At 35.2% G+C, this 21653-nt stretch overlaps 1 protein-coding gene across 1 annotated transcript; it reads right to left on the bottom strand.

Annotated features, from left to right (window-relative positions):
• Window positions 1-1462: 1462 nt before the first annotated feature.
• On the bottom strand, window positions 1463-20425 carry LOC135844220 (aminopeptidase N-like). Its single transcript, XM_065362372.1, has 14 exons — window positions 20057-20425; window positions 12371-12605; window positions 11997-12286; window positions 10014-10169; window positions 9145-9459; window positions 8726-9066; window positions 8385-8650; window positions 8080-8299; window positions 7600-7880; window positions 7309-7511; window positions 3080-3247; window positions 2845-2985; window positions 2406-2487; window positions 1463-2278 (listed from the first exon to the last, which is right to left on the bottom strand). Exons 2-14 carry the CDS (start codon window positions 12575-12577, stop codon window positions 2135-2137), a joined length of 2814 nt encoding a protein of 937 aa, XP_065218444.1. The 5' UTR covers window positions 12578-12605; window positions 20057-20425; the 3' UTR covers window positions 1463-2134.
• Between the last annotated feature and the right edge of the window lie 1228 nt (window positions 20426-21653).

Below are 21653 nucleotides of genomic sequence, written 5' to 3'. Positions count from 1 at the left end.
AATTTGGCAAATTAGCCTCGAAAATCTGTTTCCAACGTCGAAAATAATAACGCCGATGAATTTGTCGAGTCGAAAAACGTCTATTTCAATGTTTGCGGGGTCAATTTGACTTTTATAAGTATTATTTTGAAATGAAAATGGCGATTTTGCCATTAAATACAAATCAAACGGAGTAATAGACATCGCCAATGAATTCCTCGTTGTCAAAAACCCCTATTTTGACTCCTCGTACGATCAATTTAACCGCAGAACATTAAAATTCCTAGGTTTAAAAAAGATAAGATTCTCACGACATCAGCGCTATCTGTGATACGAGAAGCGAAACACCCGGTTAAAAACAGAACGAATTTGTTGAAAATATCGGAGCAGCGCTTCAGGCGGTGAGAAATGGAAGGTCTTTTGTTATCCGCGTCTGGATACTGAAAAAGGTTCGTTTTCTTAAAGCAAATGGGGATAACAAAAGAACTTCCTTTTTTCACCGCCTGAAGCGCTGCTCCGATATTTTCAACAAATTCGTTCTGTTTTTAACCAGTGTTTCGCTTTTCGTATCACAGATAGCGCTGCAGTCGTATTTGGCGTTTGTGTATTTAGAGTTGTCGATTGGGTATTGTTGAAAGGGGCATTTTTCATCAATGAAAAATTAAAAATTGTCGTATTATCGCCTAGATTGATTTTAAAAATTGAACATCGAATATTTTTGCAGGAGTTTTGATTTTTGTAGGGTGATTCTTCAGATTTTTAAATTGGTTTTGTGATTTAAATCGCATATTCTATATTTTATTTTGTTTTTTGAGTTGCCTATGAGATGTTTTCGCAGGGGCATTGCATATCGAGTATTTCTGAAGGGGTTTTGATTTTTAAAAGATTATTTTTGCACTTTTGAATTAGTTTTTGTAATTAAAATTGCAAATTGAGTATTTTTGAAGGGGTTATTCGATATTTAGAAAATTATTTTAGCACTTTTGAAACAGTTTTCATTATTTAAATTGCATATCGTGTGCTTTGAAGGCCGTTTACGATATTTTTTAGTCAAATTCGAATATTAACATATTTTTTTTTGGTTGGGGATGTTTTTGCGTGGAAATTATTTAAAATGATTTGAAAAGAGGAAATGAATGATGTTAATCAAGTCAGTTTGAACATCAGAGATCAATATTTTTATAATTGAATGACATTGCCATCAGATTTATAAAAATGACAGATATGCATGAAACGTGTAACTCATTCACTTCATTTCAGTTTTTATTTTTTTGAGAACAAGGAAACACTTGTTGAAATTTATGGATGAGAGGAATTGTTTGTCCTGAAATGTGAGCTTTTTGATAAAACGTATTAAGCAAGCATAAATAAGTATTTTATAAAAATGGATTTCATTACTTTGTCAAATAAATTTTTTTTAAATGTTCTCATAATAGAGAATAAACTTACTAGAAAAAAAAAATTAAATCTCATATTCCAAATCTCTCACGAAAACATTTTATTTTAAAGAAGATATTCTCGCCAATATTTAATTTTAGGGTAAAATTCATTTCACTATTTTAATCAGAAAATTCGTTTCAAATTCTGTATCATAAATTTCTTTTCATTTTTTATATTTGGACTTCAGTTTTGAGATTCATACATAAATATTCAAAAACATTTTCACAGAACACAACAAACTAGGTAATAACAAAGTTTTAGGTTAGCATGTCAATAGTTTTCCTTATTAGATACGTAATACACGAAAATAAATAAGTAAATAAAAAATACGTAAAGATGGCTAAATAAATTACGAGTACATAAAATTCACGAACATATTAAACATTCTTTAAAACGCCATCTCATTCGGTACAAAAGACAATAAAAATTTAAATTTTTGCAGGAACTCATTGCACATTTAAAATCGATGAACATTAAACATTATTACTTAAAATTTATGTAGATCCAAATTACATACACAGCATCGAAGGCATCGCGTAAAAATATTAAAAGACGTATGTAAAATTTCAACTAACGTAGCACAATGTCGATAGGATAATGTGTAACTATAATGCCTTCGTAGGTACCTACCAACTATGTTCAAAAGTTAGGCTACTTATCGTTAGTCTCGATAATAATCAAAAAAGTATGGACGTGTGTTTGCGATTTCATTCTTCTACTTTTTAATAAAGTATCTGGAAAGTGACTCGAAATGCATCGTGTGCCAGACGATATTATTATTGGCGGATTCTAATCCTTGTTTCAAACTGAGCTCAGCTTCCTTCAAGTGGGATGACATGTTGGTGGTAAACGACTGGAACTGAAATCGTTATAACAAGTGAGTATTTTTCAGGCCATAAACAGTAGAGTTTCACGATCAAGGCCAAAATTAGATTTTTTAGCACGAGAACCTTATTTTATGAGCGATTCAGTACAGTAATACGTACTTCATTTAATTCTTCGGGGGTTGTGATCTGCGTTGCTATAGCTTTAATGTATCTGCCAAGTCGACTAGATTTGAAACCGTGACTGGAAAACGAATAAACATAGGTAAGTATGGTATTCAAGTAAACATAAATAGCAGATTTTATCGTTTTTTAGTTTTTCCCAGGCACATACTGGACGCCTCATACGTCCTGGTAAAAATTTCCTTAAAGAGTAGAACGAAGATTAGATAAGAGAGGCGGATATGAATTGAATAAGTGAAAAATATTCCCAAAAGTTGGTAAAATGATTATCTGATGATTACAGTTGATAAAATAGACATTGGATTCTGAGTCCAGGTGTTCATTTTTGGTAATCTTAATTAAGTGGGCACATACCTATAAATGCTACTTATCGTTTAGTATAGCATACCCAAGTCTATAATAAAATATCAAAACTTACTAGCCACGAATACTGTGGAATTGCTTGACTAGGAAATCCTTGGCCAACAAATATCCAATTTCATTTTCTGCAACGCTGGAAAAAACTAACGTGCTGTCTTGTTTCCTGACTTTTGTAGGATCTATGCTCCATTGTAAGTACCTAAAATAAAATAACACGCGTGAATAAAAGTACCTATAAGTAACCTATGTGCAGTAAGGACAGAATAGATGAACTAGTTGCATCTTCAACTTACCTCTGCAACAACCATAACTCTTTGACACAAGCCAATGATCCCAAAATCTGTTGTTTTTCAGTGGCCACGTTGGAGTTTTGGTATCTTTCCCATAAAAATTCCCAGTAATTTTCACCGCCAACTTTCAGAGCTTGGCAATACACCACAGAACGTAGATCTCTTGGTATACTGCAAAAAAATTGAAGAAATTGAATCATTTCAGATCCGGACATTTAGTGGATATTATTTTGATTTGATCAATTGTAATGAAATCCAAAATGGATGAAAATATTAATCAGATCAAATCTATGGAGAATACTAGATTGAATCTTATTGGATCTGTCCAGGCCTGACCGGATCAGATTTTCCCCTCAGGAGTACCTACTCATCATTGGACAAGCTCGCACTGGTGCCATTCCATGTCAACTCAACCAAAAAAAGGCGATTTTGAAAGTCATGTCTTTCGATTTCGCTCAATTTTTTTTACAATATATACCCATCTAGTAGGTAGGTAAGTAAGAATCCCGCAATTAGTTTGGTCCCGGGGGCTGGTGGGGAGGCTTCCATTATTTTCACATTGTCTCGAGGTACTCAACTTCAGCAGCCCATTCCTCCAAAACTATAATGCTTTGATCAAAACTGATTTCTCAGTTCGACAGGGCATTGCATTTAAAACTTTTTAAGCATTTTGAAATTTTAAAAAGTTGAAAGTTTGACTTTCAAATTAAAATTTCAAATTTCAAAATGGCGCTGTAAGTGGGAGCTACTATTTAAAATTGTGAAAAAATTCCATAGATGTACCTTTTGATGCTTTTTCGAAATATTCAAGTTTCAAGATGAGATCTCCTAATTGAGGGAGAGCACCACCACCCCCAATTTTGGGTGAAACTTTCGAAAGAAAATCTGTGGCATGTGATATATCAAATTCTATGTTTTTGGTAACGCTGAACATGAATATGACGTCAGATTTTTTTATTAGGCCCCACAGTGGGCCACAGACCCCCCCAAAAACGGCGATAATTCGAATTCAACCCTCATCGATGTGCAATAGGTCGAATAATATGTTTTCGAGGTCGTAGAATTCGAATCTGCACTTATTTTTTTGTAGGGGTGGGGGTGAGGCGTGGGGAGAGGAAAAATGTCAAATGTTGCTTATATTATCGTGTAATAAGATCGATTAATATGTTTTCGAGGTCGTAGAGTTCGAATCCGGAGTTATTTTTTTGGTAGGGTTGGGGGGTGAGGCGCGGGGAGGGGGCAACTTCACATTTTGCTTATATTATTGTGTAATATGTCAATTGACATGTTTTCGAGGATGTAGAATTCGAATCTGCACTTATTTTTTTTGTAGGGGTGAGAGTGAGGCGTGGGGAAGTGAAAAATTCCAAATATACTTTTTGATGTTTTTTTATATCACTGATTTTTAATGTTTACAGTTTTTTACACGAATTCGGAACATATTTTGGTCTAAAACTTATAGAACAGGGCAAGACCGTGTGTTCTCTTCTGCATAGAAAGGTGTATTTTGGAGTGGTGTTTACTATGCTTTCGCGATTTTTTGCACAAAATTGCACATTTGCTCTGCAGGTCCATTTTTCTATTAAAAATACATCAATTTTCTTCACAATTGCGGATATATCGCAATTTTAGGATCGAATCATGATATACTCGATTCAATTTTGATTGAAATACATTATTTGAGGTATAAAATGATTTTTTCAAATCAACGATATAAACAACCTCAAAAACATAACAAACGGCATATTAAACGATAATATGAGCAAAATTAAGAATTTTTCACCTCTTCACGCCTCTCTTTTAATCCCTACCAAAAAATAACTCCATATTCGAACTCTACGACCTCGAAAACATATTAATCGATATATATTACACGATAATATAAGCAAAATTTGAAATCTTCTTGCTCCCAACGTCTCACCTCCCACCCCTACAAAAAAAATAAGTGCAGATTCGAACTCTACGACCTCGAAAACATATTAATCGATATATTACACGATAATATAAGCAACATTTGAAATTTTCCCGCTCCCCACGCCTCACCCCCCACCACTACAAAAAAAATAAGTGCAGATTCGAATTCTACGACCTCGAAAACATATTATTCGACGTATTGCACATTGATGAGGGTTGAATCCGAATTATCGCCGTTTTTGGGGGGTCTGTGGCCCACTGTGGGCCCCCTCCACGGCCCCCAACAGCTTTTTTTGGACTTTTACCTATTGGAGGAGGTTCTGGGGGCCTTGGGTGAAGTCGATTTAATAAACGATGGCTATATTCGTGTTCAGCGATATTGAAAACATACTATTCCATGTGTCGCACGAACAAAACACTTTTTTGAACTTTTACCCTCTTTGGGGTGGTGCTGGGGGCTATGGATGGTGTCCCATCAAAAATTTGACGTCATATTCGTGTTCAGCGTCACCAAAAACATAGAATTCGATATATCACATGCCCCAGATTTTCTTTCGAAAATTTCACCCAAAATTAGGGGTGGAGGTGCTCTCCCTCCATTAAGAGATCTCATCTCAAAACTTGAATATTTCGAAAAAGCATCAAAAAGTACATCTATGAAAAAATTTTCAGAATTTTAAATGGTAGCTCCCACTTACAGCGCCATTTTGAAATTTGAACTTTTAATTTGAAAGTTCAACTTTCAACTTTTGAAAATTTCAAAATGCTTAAAAAGTTTTAAATGCAATGCCCTTTTGAACTGTGAAATCAGTTTTGATCAAAGTATTATAGTTTTGGAGGAATGGGCTACTGAAGTTGAGTACCTCGAGACAATGTGAAAATAATGGAAGCCCCTCCCCTCACCCGCCAGCCCCCTGAGGGAGCTGGGAGCAAACTAATTTTGCGGAGTTCTTACTTACTAGTTACTAGATGGGTATATATTGTAAAAAAAAATTCGAGCGAAATCGAAAGACATGACTCAAAAATGTTGGTTGAGTTATTGAACCTGATCAGATCCGATAAGGGAAATCTGATTGTTTCTGATTATTATAGTGGTTTGATCAGATAAGGTCCAGATATTCCATGGAGATGATTTGATCTGAACAAATATAATCAGATATCAGAGTTTCAATCGAAATAGAACCGATCAAATCCTGAGGGAAATCTGATAGAATCAGATTGGTCCCGACTGTTCGACCAGATAAGATCAGGGCATTCGCTAGATGCACTGATAGGGGAAATACATATGATTGGACTTGATGCGATCCCATCAGACTGCGGTAGATCAGATAAGATTCGGTCATTCCTTGGACGTACCAACGTACCTACTTTGATCTGAGACTGAACATGAAAACGGTTTGCTCATAAGTAGATTTGTTCAGATCTACATAATTAAACACAATAGAGAAAACCTGATAAAATCTGATCATACTCGTTTGGTCAGATCAGACCCGGACATTCTCATGGATCCAGATTAATTTCACAGATATAATCAGATAAGCCAGGTATATTCTCTGGACCAAGTTTGGTGTGATTAGATGAGAGGTTCTATCAGATTAGATCCGATCAGATTATATCTGTTCAAATCTGATTAGATGCAATTGGAGATACCTGATTGGATCTGATGCGATCTTATCAGATACGATTCAGACATTCCCTATACCTATGCATTTTGATCAGAAAATACCTGATTAGAAAAGAAGATTGATCAAAGTGGATCTGTTAAGACATGATGAGATACAATGGGAAGAACCTGATTATATCAGATAAGATATCTGATCGTACTGGTTGGATCAGATCTGATCAGATACGGTTAGATCCAAGCATTAGGTATAGGTAACATGGATTCAGTTTAATTTGACAGATCTAATCAGATTAACGTCTAGATCTGATTAGATCTTACCAGACTCGCTTGATCAGATAAGATTCGAGAATTTCCTGAATCACCGTTGATCTGACTAGATCTCATTAGATAAGATCATTGATCAGATTCAGTAGATCTACTCAGAATTAGAGCTGATCATATATTTTTGATCAGATCAAATCGCCTCAGACTATTCCTGTAATCCGAGAGCTGATCAGAGCATTCATTCAATGCAATTTGATCAGATCAATCCTGATCAAACAGACCTTTGATCAAACTAGATCTGTTCAGACCTGATCAGGTACAATCTGTTTCCCCTGAGTGAGAATCATACCACATTCATTCCTAAATAAGGATGAAAAGCATCCAACCGATATTCACATCAAATCCAGTAGCATAAGATGGGTATACTTACGGATTATTCTGATCAGGATTAGTCTCCGTATACCAGCTTTTAAATAAACTGACTGTTTGTTCTACGCAATCCAAAACACCGTAATAACAAGACCACGAGACGATCAACGAATGATGCTTGATAGCTTCAAAATCATCAGGAAGTTGACTAATGGAAGAGAATCTCTTTTTATAAACTGGTTCCAACATATCCCTGATGAATTTCTGAAAAATTTATCAATCAACATATTAGGTGATCTATCAAAAATTCTTCAAAACTTCACAATTATTATTGGAATGGATTCCAGTATACCTTGAAGTAACCGAACGTTGGTGTTCGCAATAGCATTCGATTTATATCGTGTATTGTGGATAGGGCACTTTTCCAAGGCAGGTACTCGGTTTCATGTTGCAAATAGTTGACTACGTCGAAAGCGAGCTGATAATCCAATTTACCAATCCATGCTAAACCCAACGTATCTACCAGTACTTGAACTCTGCTGAAGGTATCGATTTTTGAGAACTGTTTCTCGTCGTTCAGCACACTTCCCAACATGTTCCAATTTTTTTCGTCGTAATTCACTCGGTACAAACCTACATTGAGGAAAAAAAATTAGTAAATACATATTACAAAGAAGCATTAAGGACCATGTATGTGGGAGGGGCACTCATTCTTTTAAAGAATAGGTAATTTTTAATATTTTGTTAGGACGACTTTTTGATTTAAAATAGGTAGGTCTTTTATAAGATTTAAAACTGATCATGAATTTGAATTTTTAAGCTTCGAACTTACCAGAAGCTTGATTATTCAATAAAACCCAATCATCCTGTTCAGCTTTGACTGGGAAAGTTACAGAACCATTGCAGGTGAGCCACGTTTGTGGCCTGGTGTTGGTGAAGTTGAGATCTTTATTGGTCGTATAACTTATTGGCACCCACCAGCAACCATCTGATTCACGTTTATTCTTGTTGCTACTCACATTGTTATCCATAGGTGTCGATAAAAAGCGTTCCTAAATCAGTAGAGAAGAACATAAAGCTAGAAATACATCCATAAAATATTTATGACGAGTTACAGATGCGGCTAAAAGTGCTTACTTGAGTCACAGTAATAGTATTACGTTTGTAGTCTCGTCTAACGGTGACCAAAGGATAACCAGTTTGTAGAGTCCACGAGTCCATGATCATTTTAACGGAGATATTTTCATCCAAAACACCGGTTGAATGAGCTGTTTCAGTCAATGCTTCCCACAGGTCATCTTGAGCAGCGTTATTATATCGGTGTTTTTTCAAATAATTCGAGACACTTTTGCGGAATACGTCTTCTCCCAAGAACATGTTCATCATTCGTAGTAGATATGAACCTGCACAATCAGAACACATTGCACTCTTAAGTCATTCCTTAGTCAGAGGATCTGAGGATATAATAAAGCACGTACCTTTTTTATAAGAAATCGTGTCAAAAATTTGATCAATTTCGCTCGGATTTCCAATAGGAACTGATACAGGGTGCGAGGTTTTCAACGCATCCAACGATAAAACCGTTAAGAAATCGTTGATCGCGGTACTATCCAATGATTTCCATTCGGGAAACACGTGATGAACACCGAGAGCACCTACATAAGTAGCGAAACCTTCATTGAGCCATAAATCAGTCCACCATTTCATCGTGACCAGATTTCCAAACCATTGATGAGCCAACTCGTGCGATATGACGCTAGCGATGCTGTGTTTGTTGAAAATGGACGACGATTGCGGATCGTACAGCAGGGCAGTTTCTCTGGAACACAACGATAATGAGAAGTGACCTATAGGCACCGGTTATATTGCTAAAATGGGTGAATTTAAAGACACCTACCTGTAGGTAATCAGACCCCAGTTTTCCATGGCACCAGCATTGAAGTCCGGAATTGCGGCCATGTCTTGTTTAGGTAAGGGGTAATCGGTACTGAAGTATTTTTCAAAATATGCCAATACTTTAGGACCGACTTGTTTGGCGAGATCTACTTGTTCTATGGCTTCTTTACGCGCCCATATACGGAAAGTCACATTTTTACAGTCGGTTTTTGGCGATTCGCTGTATTCGAATTCTGATATCATGAATGCGACCAGGTACGTCGACATTGGCACAGTTTCTTGGAATTTGTCTAAAACCCAATCATCTTTTCCTTCACTACAATATGTGAAAAGAAAAACACATAAAAAGATAGGTAAGTCAGCCTACCATATTTGAAAATACATAGTGATATTAGCAAAAAAAAAAGCTTTTCAAACACTCTTTAATATCCAAATGCAATATCCAATCGTTCAAATCGCTCTGGAACCTTTTGCTAGATATTGTTTTTTTGCATTTTTTGGATTTGGATTCAAACTTAAGAAATCAAGAAATTAAAAATCATCCAATGAAAGAGATAAAACGTCAGAAGATCAAAGACTTCCAAGTACTGATATGAATCATTTGCTAGAGGCTCCAAAACGAAGAGAATGGATTCAATATGCCTAAAAAGATTCAGAATAATTGAAAACACATTCCTTACCCCCCCCCCTCCCTCCCTCCCTCCCTCACTTCCTCCCCCTTTAAAGGAGATTCCACTTGAATTTGCGAATCTGTTGTTTTTATTTTGAAAATTTCGTGTTTTTTTTTCCTCTCGATCAAATTCTAAATAGGTAATTTATAATCCCAGCGAAAAGTTTAGCCACTAAAATGAATAAATACGATCTACTCACACTGGTTTGCTTTCAATCATAGGCATATTGCTGATGGCTTTCAAATCCGCACGATGAGCCAAAGAAATGGCAAATGTAGCTTTCATGCCAGGTTCGTCGAAGCATGGGAAAGCTCTTCTCGCGTCTGTAGATTCGAACTGAGTCACCGACAACCATCTGAAAAAAAATACATAAGACGATCAGTAATAAGTTACGAATAATATGAAATACATCTGTGAGCAAAGTAAAGAGAACTCCAAATCAAGTTATCGAATAAAGACCTCGAGTAAGTTATTTTGACTAAAAAATTTTTGGTGATATATTTTTTTATATCTGGAACAATCTGGAAGTTTATGTTCGAGACTGAAATAAATATTTTATTTCGAAAATGTTCGATCATACGTGATCGAAAATCGAAATAGATCGATTTTTTTCAATTCGATGAATCGATTTCTGATCATGATTGATTTTTGATCTGAAAGATCATTTTCGAAGCTGAAACCGATTTTTCATTTTTCATTTCGAACATGTTTGATCATTTGAGATCGAAAATCGCAAATTGATCGATTTTTTTTGATTCGATAAGTCGAATTTTGATGACGATAAATTTTTTTATATCTGGAACAATCTGGAAGTTTATGTTCGAGACTGAAGTAAATATTTTATTTCGAAAATATTCGATCATACGTGATCAAAAATCGAAATAGATCGATTTTTTCAATTCGATTATTCTATATTTTGTTCATAATCGATTTTTTGATACGGAAATCCAATTTCGATGTTGAAACTGATTTTTCATTTTGAAAATAATCGATCTCATGTGATCGAAAATCGCAATGAATCGATTTTTTCGATTAGATTAATCGATTATCGATAATGACTGATTTTTTTTTTTACAAAAAAATTCATGTTTGAAGCCGAAACTTTTTTTTTTATTTCGGATATGTTTGATTACATTAATTTGAAAATCGCATAATTCTACCCTTTTTGATTTGATTAATCGATTTTTTTTATTGATCGATTTTTGGTCCGATAGTTCGGTTTTTGGGGTTGAAACTGATTTTTTATGGATTGAAAATCTCAAATGAATCGATTTGTTGATTCGATTAATCGATTGTTTTCGATTCGATTAATCGATGTTGATGATGATCGATTTTGCGATCTGGAATTTCATTTTTAAAGCTGAAACTGATTTTTCAAACATGTTCGATCACATGGGATTAAAAATCGTTTATCGTTTTTTTGATTCAATCGATCGATTTTGATCATGGATCGATTATTTAATCTAGAATTCTCATTTTTGAAGTTGAAACTGATTTTCAAATTCAAAAATGTTCGATCGCATGAGATTCAAAATCGCTACCATAATCAATTGCTTTTTTCGACTCGATTGATCGATTTTTTGAGGCCAAAGTAATTTTTTCACTTCTTTTTCGAAAATGGCTATTTTCGATCAATCAATTTTTCAATTTTCAATTTCGATATCGAAAAGTGATCCTTGAAACTCAATTGAATAAAAGAGTGAGGAATGCTGGTCAAAAAAACACGCTCGAGGTTCAGATGCAGACAAACCATTAAAACAGGTCGAAAATCTGCCACAATTAGATTTCTAGCTACCTATGCTTAAATTGATTTCCATGTCTCGTGGAGAAATTTTAAAACTCCGAAGGAATCTAAAATCGCACTGAAAACTGCAGAATGGTCAGAAATGATGAAATTCGGTTCGAGGAAATTGATATTACTAACAACACCAATTTACATTGTTTTTACCTGAATAAAGAATTCAACTTTTTTTTATAAGCATAAATCATTGAGAAATGATTGATTTTAAACGTTCAAAATTTCAGAGGTTTTCTTAGTTGATTATTTAGAATCCAAAGCAAATCTGTTTCTAGAAATAAGAAAATGAAAAAGAGGCTAGCTTACAGACGTTTTGGAACACCCTAGTGAAAATCCAAGTAGGTAAGTAATAAATAATTGCAGAAACAATCACTTGGAACTCACTTGGTTTTATTGGCAGCTCTATCGAAATAACTGCTACGATAGTATCCAGCCAAACCTTCGGTAAGTATTCCTTTAAATGGAATACTCAGCCAATAAGTATTGCCGGGTGCTAATCGTTGATTCAGCATCACTATGTAGAAGTCGTTTTCTTTGGCATATTGATGAGAAGCGATCGGTATGTCTCGAGTGTTGTTATCGACGGCGATTTGCTTCAACGTGACTCCTTCTTCAATGATGTTCAACTCTTTGGAATGTAAAATGACCTTATTGGTGGCTTTTAAGCATTGTATCTGAAACCATTCGAAACACAATTAGGTAGGTAGGTATGCCATCATCTACCTATCGCAATAATTTTGAAACACGTTTAGACTCACTTTTATCTTCACTGTGCCCTCAAAGTCGAAATTATTTTCGTCCAAATTCGTATCTATTCTCAAATTATACGTCTGCGGCACGATATTGTCCGGAAGTCTGTATCCTTGGCTAGCCCTTTGTCTTTTGGTAGCTGCCTCTATGCCATATGCGAAGTATGTCAGCACACTGACCAGAAATATTAACCAGCTGCGGTGGTTAATTTCCATTTCGTATTTTTCCTATCGTTCAACGTGCCTGAAGAAACAAAATTATAAACAAAATATATTCCCAATTGTCTATTTTGCGAGTTATTTAATCATTCAAATCAACCCCCTCACCGCATCCCTTTTTCTAACATGATCCTACAAGAAAATATAAATTAAAAAAAAAAAAAATTAAAACATTAGAAGTCTTTTTGAAGGATATTTCATCTGAGTGCAAATCGACAACTCGAGAAATACGAGTAGGTAAAGAAGGATCCATCATCAACATTCAAGACCGTTATTACTTGCAATTTAGCTCACGTTTGCCGTAAATTAGACAGCAATTAGTTAGGTAGCAATTACCGGTACGTCAATTATACATCAAATTAATTAGAACCATACAAAGTGGAATACGAATACCTATACCAATGGTGTCGAATATTTGCATACGCTTAACTATTTCTATTTTATTGTTATTTTAAACGTAATAGAGGTACGTATTTTCTAGCTCCGCCACACCATCACCATAAAATAATGCATTACCTACCTATCTTATTATCTAGATAAGGCAGAGATATGCTACGCTTAAAAAAGACTCTTGAATGTCCATAAATGTTGTATTTAAAGGGGGTGCGGCATAAGTATTTTCATAGATGGAAATTTAAACCGCAAGAAATGATAAAATTTTATCAATTTTTTTGATAATTTTAAATGATTTCAAAGCTTGTTTTTCAATTTTTTTAAAGCCTTGTTCAAGGTTTTCACGATATTATACCTACTTATTACCTACTTACAAATTTTCCTTAATTTTGCTAGAATTTGTTGAAATTTTATCAATGTTTCCTCATTTCTGATGATTTAGATGTTTTCTTGAATACCTACTTTTATTTTTAACATGTTTTAACAATATTTGGAGCAATTTTAATCAAATTTCGTCCTTTGCAAAAATGTAATCAGATTTTTGTAATACTGGATTACTTACTTACCTATTTTTATTGTGTTTTTTACGTAGGTATTTTTACAACACTTTAGCATGTTTTTACGACATATCCTACCAAATGCTTTTGAAGATTTTAATTTTAGAATATGTTTCATGTATTTTAAAAAAATTCAAAGTTTCCAGAAAAAGATTTTTTCCTTTTTTAAATTTCCAGCAATTTGTCAGAAATCCAAAAATAAACTTCTGCAGATTCAAATTTTTTAAAAAAGTGTTTCTGAACACGATTTTTCTACTTGATTTGGTTTCTTTAAATTAGTGGTGAAGGGAGGGGGGCCGGTTCGACAAAATTTCGCGATGGAAGGGATTTATTGAAAATGTAGTTTAAAAGACGTACTCTGCCCATAAATAAAAAATGTTTAGAAAATGTCTACAGACATCAATTTTTTATGAATTATTGTTTCATTTTTCATAAATGGGGGGGGGGGCTTCATACAAGAGAGTCAACATCATAGGGGGGAGTCCAAAAAAGGTTTTTTCTTATAGAACAATTCTCTAATGTGGATAATAAATGAGATATTTCCAAACAATTTTCCCTGATTTTTATTTAATCTCATTTTTTTTCATTTTTTCATTTTTGAAGGGTACCAATTACTCTGGAGTGAATATGGTTTGAAAGGCCGAAGATGATTTTTTCTTGAAAAATGGGTTATTTAGAAAAATACTGACGCAGAAACACATTTTCATAAGTGAACTTTTTTTGAATTTTTTCAACTTATGGGGGGGGGTCTAACGGCATCACTTTTTTTACAGATAGGAGTAAAAATAAGGAATTATTTTCTCACCTGATGTTACTACTTTGGGGCGTGTGAGGTGGAGAAGTACAACTTTGCATAATAAGGTACTCGTATGTAGACCTACACTCCTCCGTCATATATAGCAAAGCGAATAATTCCCCCCCCCCGGCCGCCGATCCTCTGTGACAAATCTATTCTTAAGGGAGACATCTTGAGGAACATTTTAAAGCCAATTTGCCAAAAAAATGTTGGTCTTAATAGCAAAATGACGGCCATTTTAATTGACAGGTCAGCCGAAATCTCAAATTTTGCTTTCCAACATACCATAAAACTCGCACGAAATTTTTTGAGTCAAAATTTAAAGTGCTAAAGTGCATTTTTAGATTTTTGGTTTTTGAAAATCAAATTTAGCTCACAAATGAGAAAAAAAATCAAAATCTTACCAAATTGACCTAGAAAGCTGTAATTTGTAATATTCTTAATTTTCGACCTGCCAAGTCGATTGTAAACTGTTTTAACCCGTTTTGAGCAGTACTGGAGCCTCCAGCAGATTTTTGAAAGTTGAAATTTTCATAGAATTTCATCTGGAATGAATTAAAAAATCTATAATTCACTTCATATCCTAAAATTCCCAACATATTAAGTCGATTTGAGGCAGTTTCAAACGGTCCTGGAGCCTCCAGCAGATTTTGAAACCTAAACTTTCGAAAGAATTTTATTTGAAATGAATTTTAAAGTTAAAATTCACCTCACACCAATAAAATTTCAACGTACTAAGTCAATTTGAGGCAGTTCCAAACCGTCCTGGAGCCTCCAGCAGATTTTCGAAAGTTAAAATTTTCAAAGAATTTAATCTGGAATGAATTAGAAAGCTATTAGCCCAGTCAAATAGCTGGAAAAAATGGGTGAACCCGGACATAATTGGGATCAAAGTTTTTTTTTGCGAATATTTTCTAGGATGGTGTAGTGAACAACATACTAAAAGCCCCCGCCCCTACCCCCAGAGCTAATCCCCCCACAGTGGATCAAAGCCCCCCAAAATCTGTTTTTTGTCAAAAAATTACTTTTGAGTGAAATGAGCACTGATTATTTAATCGCTCCTCAAATACTTATCAAATGAGCCATCAACCAACTCCCTAGCTCCAAGGGGGGCGCTACGACCCCTCAAAATGATGTGATTTCAATAAGTTTACATTTCATGACTTTGGGACTTGAAACCTGTTCTAATCGATCAAATAAAGTCAAACTTGGGGAATGAGATTATTTTGGGACCTAAATGCGACCCCTAGGGTGGGGGAGGGTCAAATTCGAAAATTACGGTGAGGTCATTTTTTTGGAGGGCCATAATATGGTCCCAAATAAATGAAAATGGTCCAAAATCATATCATTGGTCAGTACTTCTATTGTGATCAACATATCCAAATTTCAGCTTCCTAGGTCATCCCCACTTCTTTTAAGGAGGAAAAAACCGAAAATAGGGGTAAAATGAGGGGTTTTCCACCTTAATTTCGCCTTAAATGGGGTGGGAATGACCTAGGAAGCTGAAATTTGGATATGTTGATCACAATGGGAGTACTGACCAATGATATGATTTTGGACCATTTTCATTCATTTGGGACCACATTATGGCCCTCCAAAAAAATGACCTTACCGTAATTTTCGAATTTGACCCTCCCCCACCCTAGGGGTCGACTTAAGGTCCCAAAGTAATCTCATTCCCCAAGTTTGACTTTATTTGATCGATTAGAACCGGTTTCAAGTCCCGAAGTCATGAAATTGAAATCACATCACTTTGAGGGGTCGTAGCACCCCCCTTGGGGCTAGGGAGTTAGTTGATAGCTCATTTGATAGGTATTTGAGGAGAGATTAAATAATCAGTGCTCATTTAACTCAAAAGTAATTTTTTGACAAAAAACGGATTTTGGGGGGCTTTGATCCACTGTGAGGGGATTAGCTCTAGGGGTAGGGGCGGGGGCTTTCAGTATGTTGTTCACTACACCATCCTAGACAATATTCGCAAAAAAACCTTTGATCCCAATTATGTCCGGGTCAAATCGTAATTTGACTGGGCTATATAATTTACTTTAGACCTTGAAATTTCAAAATATTAAGTCGATTTGAGGTGGTTTTAAACCGCCCTGGAGCCTCCAGCACATTTTTTAAACTCGAAATTTCCATAATTTATCATCAAATGCAGTTGGAAAGCTGGAATTCACGCTGCACTCAACCTTAAACACGTTATTAAGCTGACTGGTGGCGGGTTTAAGTCATTTTGAAGCCTCCAGTGACTTTTTGAAAATTTATGGAGTCTCCAGTAGATTTTTGAAATTTTAAATTTCCCAACAATTTTATCAAATAGAGTTATAAAACCGAAATTCACTCGGCAAAATAATTTCAGTACGATTTGAAATCGACTGCAAGTGAATTTCAAGTCGTTTTGGAGCCTCCAGCGGCTTTTTGGAAACTACTGGAGCCTCCAGTAGGTTTTTTGAAACTTGAAATTTCTACAATATTCCATAAAACGAAGTTGGAAAGCTAAAATTTACTCTGCACAGTACGTGGTGAAGTTGATTCGGACAAATTTTGTGGAATTTTTTGAAAAAAAAAAACTAAAAACTTTCCAAAAATCCTCTGAAGGCTCCAAAACGGATTGAAATTGGGAAGAAAGTATGACATTGAAATCCGCCAGCAGTCGACTTTAAAGCGTATTGAAATTAGTTTGCAGAGTGAATTTCGGTTTTATAACTCCATTTTGATGAAATTTTGTGGAAACTTCAAGTTTCAAAAATGCACTGGAGGTTTCGAAAATTTTCAAAGAAATCGCCGGAGGCTCCAAATTGATTTAAGCCCGGCAGCTGTCAACTTGATAACGTGCTTAAGTTGGAGTGGAGTGTAAATTTCGGATTTCCAACTTCATTTGATGAAATTTTGCAAAAATGTCAAGTTTCGCAAAATTTTCTGGAGGCTAAAACGGTTTAAAATCGTTTCCAATCGATTTGGCAGGTCAAAAATAAGGAATACCTATCTCAAATTTCAGCTCTCTAGGGCGATTTGGTAAAATTTTGATTCTGGGTCATTCCACGTCAATTGGACCAAGAAGTGGTAGGTGGGTTCGGCGATTTTTTTGAAATTTTTCCTGTGGAAAGACCTTCCGAAGGGATGACCAATGGCGCAAATCGCAGCCCTCTAGCCCATTTTTAAAAGCAGCCAGGGGGTGGCAAAGTTTTCAGTGAACCTAAAATATCATCCATTTCAGCAGTGGATTACTCGATAACCGCGATACCTACAAAAATGGATCTTTTTCCCATAGTTAGAGGGTTTGAAAGGCTTTTTGGTGATATCAGAAAAATCAGTGTTGCCACTTTTTTTCGTACAAAAAATTAGCTCAAAAAGTTTCAAAACGTAGTTTTTATATCGTTCCGACTCTCAAAAATTCTGAAAAAAATATATTATGAACAACTGTTCATGCTGAACAACATATTGAAAAATTGGGATGGTAACTTGTCGCAAAGTCGATTTAAAAAAATTTAAACTTTGCGAAAAAATGCGATTTTTTGACTTAAAACATGAAAAAAAGTTTTGATTGGTAAAGTTGACCCATTTGACCCCTATTTTTACGTACCTATCCGTTGAAAAAGTTGAAAAAACCCTTTCACTCAATGAAATGAACTCACCACAAAAAAATCGAAATTCGAAAAAATTCAATTTCCAATTTTCAAACATCAAAAAAAGTTTAAATTTATTCAGTTGTCTTATTTTGACCTCTTTCTGACGTATTTCATGAAAAAGTTGATAAAAATCCCACCCACAGCAAAAAATCAAAATTTGTTTATTTTTTGAATTTTGATTTTTTTTGTGATGAGTTAATTTCACCGAGTGAAGGGGTTTACTGCTGAAATGGAGAATATTTTAGGTTCACTGAAAACTTTGACATCCCCTGGCTGCTTTTAAAAATGGGTGAGAATGCTGCGATTTGCGCCATTGGTCATCGCTTCGAAAGGTCTTTCCACAGGAAAAATTTCAAAAAAATCACCGAACCCACCTGCACCTACCACTTCTTGATCCAATCGACGTGGAATGACCCTTCTGTTCTCATTTTAGGCCTAAATTTGATTTTCAAAAATTCACCAAAAATCTGAAAATGCACTTTAGCACTTCAAATTTTGACTAGTGATACATTTTTGCATGCTCTTTCGATGTAGCTTTGTCCAGTTCAAAAAATTTTGTGCGAGTCCTGTGTTGGAGAGCAAAATTTGCGATAGCCAATTTTCCGAAAAAATTGGCTTTAAATTATTCCAAGATGCCCGTTTTTTTAAGCAAAAAGTTTTTCCACAGCATCGGGGGGGGGGGGTGCAATTATTCCTATTGTCATAATTTATTATGTCGGACTAATACAACGCAGTCATGTACTCGTGATTATTAATGTAGACCATACCTATCTACGTTTAACACATTCGTAAATATTTTTCATTACCTCTAGTAATTTAACTATGCTCTCCGCGGTATAAACATAAACTCACGTTTGGGAATGAATTGAGAAACAAAACTACATTCTTATACGTTTGTTTTCTGATTATTTTTTTATTGGAATCGATAAAATAATATTTTTATTAGGTAAACGTAGTAAGACCAGTGTCACCAATGGCCAACAAGTACAATAAGTACATTGATAACACCTCTACGAGTATGCTTACGAGACCAAGACCTAGTATAGCTTCCAACACGTGTCAACAGAGTTGAACCAGCATCAAAGCAACTCACGTGAGCTGGCATTGTGACAAGTTTTACGTAAAGTACCACACCAGCACCGAAATCACAATTACGAGTACCTACATACAGTGTGTACCGAGTACGTGCGTTTATGCATTATGCAATTATGCAATACAAAGTATACCTACCTAGTACCTACTAGCTTAGTGTAGAATATTGCACAGTGGGTAGTTTGGCACAAGAGGTATGTACGAGTAATATGTATCATATCACAGACAGTTAGACATTGCCTGTAAGATTATTGTACCCACACACTGCGTTAAGTAGGTACCTATTTCTATTTCTTATGGTCACTTATGAACTAGCATCGTATACTTATGTGATTGTGTAGGTAAAGTACTGCTATTTTTGCCATAAACATATGAGAGTAATCGAAGCACGTGCTCACCGTGAGAATACGTCATTCGAGTTATTACGTGTTGACAAATTAAATAATAGGTAGTACATATCATTGCTGTGCAGCCGTCTACAGTATCTATTTCAATACCTAGCTCGATACAGTGTTATAATAAAGATATATCCATTTGATAATTTATAATTAACGATTATCGCTTCGTAATTTTATTCAATTCGTAAAGGTTCGTTTGCACAATTTATACCTATGTTTTCGGCCATTCATTTTAACCATGACCTAATAACAAAAACCAGAAACCAACGATCTCGAGATGGCTCGACCGTATTCGGTTAAATGACACCGACTGCGACTACGACTACGAATGCGAAAACGACCGTGAATTTCAATTTCACCGCCTTACTGTACTGAAAGATTTTAGCATCGGCAGCTTATCGATCGATAGAAGAAATTTTCTTTTTACGACGCGAGTTAAATCGAGTCTGCGGCAATTACGAGTATGTATATTAAACGAGATAGCGTCTAATATGGTAATTTTGTAGTACCCGAAAGTTCCATTCGCGAGCGAGATTAGAAAAGTTTAGCCGTTTAAAAAGAAAAAAAAAGTCGACTTGGTAGCACGAGTAATTTGGGAAATTGGTACTCACCGTAGAGATGACGATGGAGCTCGATCGATGACACTTGTAAAAATCGTCGCTGTTATTTTTATGATCCACTGTTTCAAAATAAAAAAAAAACAACAACAACAACAACAACAACAACAACGAAAGAAAATTTTCAAATAAATAAAACGATCAAATTTGACATTCGCGAATTAACTCGAAGGTCCACCGCCGTAACCTTATATGCAAAAAAGACAACGACAAGCTAGAACAAGTGAAGACCGTAGTGTTCGCACATATTATTAGCGAGAGAGCCAGAAGCCAGAAGCTAGAGCCGAGAGAGGCGAACTAGTCGCAGCAAAAACGATACAACGATACGGCGGCGACGATAAGAAATCACCTAATATTGTTGTAGTATCCGTAGATTTTAATTATCGCTAGCAAATGTCGAAACGTGAAAGTTTTACCCTTTCTTCTTCTCCCTGTGAGTCGTACTCGTACTTATCGTATCCCTACCACAAGGTTCTTCTTTTTATCGTACAGTTTTCACAGCTTCGCAAAGTCCTCTTCTTTTTTTTTCATCATTATCAGGTACCTACTCTTGGACCATTGTATTATTTCATCGTTCGGTGGGCTCTATTGTTTTAGTACCTACTTGAATGGAAATAGGTTGGTAACCGCAGCCTATATACTCGAAAACTTGATAAATTTCGACGAAAATTTTCCGAAGTACGAAAGTGTCAGATGAGGTACGCAGAGAAAAAAGGTCGATTGTTGCCTTTTTTTCAAATTTTCTGCTGGGTTTAGCTTACATATTATCGAAAAGAGAAATTATATTTATCGCAATGACTCGCACTAAATATAGCTTTTGGAAGGATGGGAGTTGAAGGGATGGGGCTCTTCACTGGAGTGATTTGCCTTCGATTTTTTTTAAGACAAAGAGATAATTTCAAATAAAATTCTAGAGAATGTCAAAAACTTTGGAAAAATTTCCCTGAAACAATTCTTTCCAAAAAGTCCCCCTCCTCACAGTTTGACCGGAAAAAAATGAGGCAAGGGATATCAAAACAGCTTTTATCCATTTTTCAGACTTTTTCGAGGGAATGAAAAAATCTGGTAAATGCTTTTACTAAATAATGCTAGTGAGGTTGCCTATCACTAAAATATCATCTTCGACAGTTGAGTTCATCTCTCATTGGCAACATTTTGACCGATTTTGGACTGCTGACCACAGAGAGGTCAAAAAAACGTGTTAGAAAAAATGTCCCAGAGACCCTTTTAGAATATTGTTCCTCAAATAATAATTTATCCAAAAATTTCTCTTCCTTGCTTCAGAAACTTAGCTAAATAAGTTTCCTTCCTAAGAAGAAACTCCCCCCCCCCCAAATCCTCCGAGCTCTAGAAAATAGAATAAATCAAAGTTGGTAATTTCTTTTTTGAAATTAAATTTCTTATTTTTTGTCAGAATTTTTTAAAACGATCAGTTTTTAAAGAAGAAAAATTCTCTCACCCACCAAACAACAATTATTTTTGATTTTTCAAAAGTTTTCCTTCGAGGAGTGCTTGCACAACTAATTTTTCTTGGAAACTGAAAGAGAGTTTTTTTTTTTTGAAAGGGGCCCGATTATTTGGAACAATTTTG

This window comes from Planococcus citri, chromosome 1 (genome assembly GCF_950023065.1).
Source record: "Planococcus citri chromosome 1, ihPlaCitr1.1, whole genome shotgun sequence".
In the NCBI taxonomy this organism is placed as follows: Eukaryota; Metazoa; Arthropoda; class Insecta; order Hemiptera; family Pseudococcidae; genus Planococcus; species Planococcus citri.
This window is presented reverse-complemented; position numbering and strand designations above follow the sequence as displayed.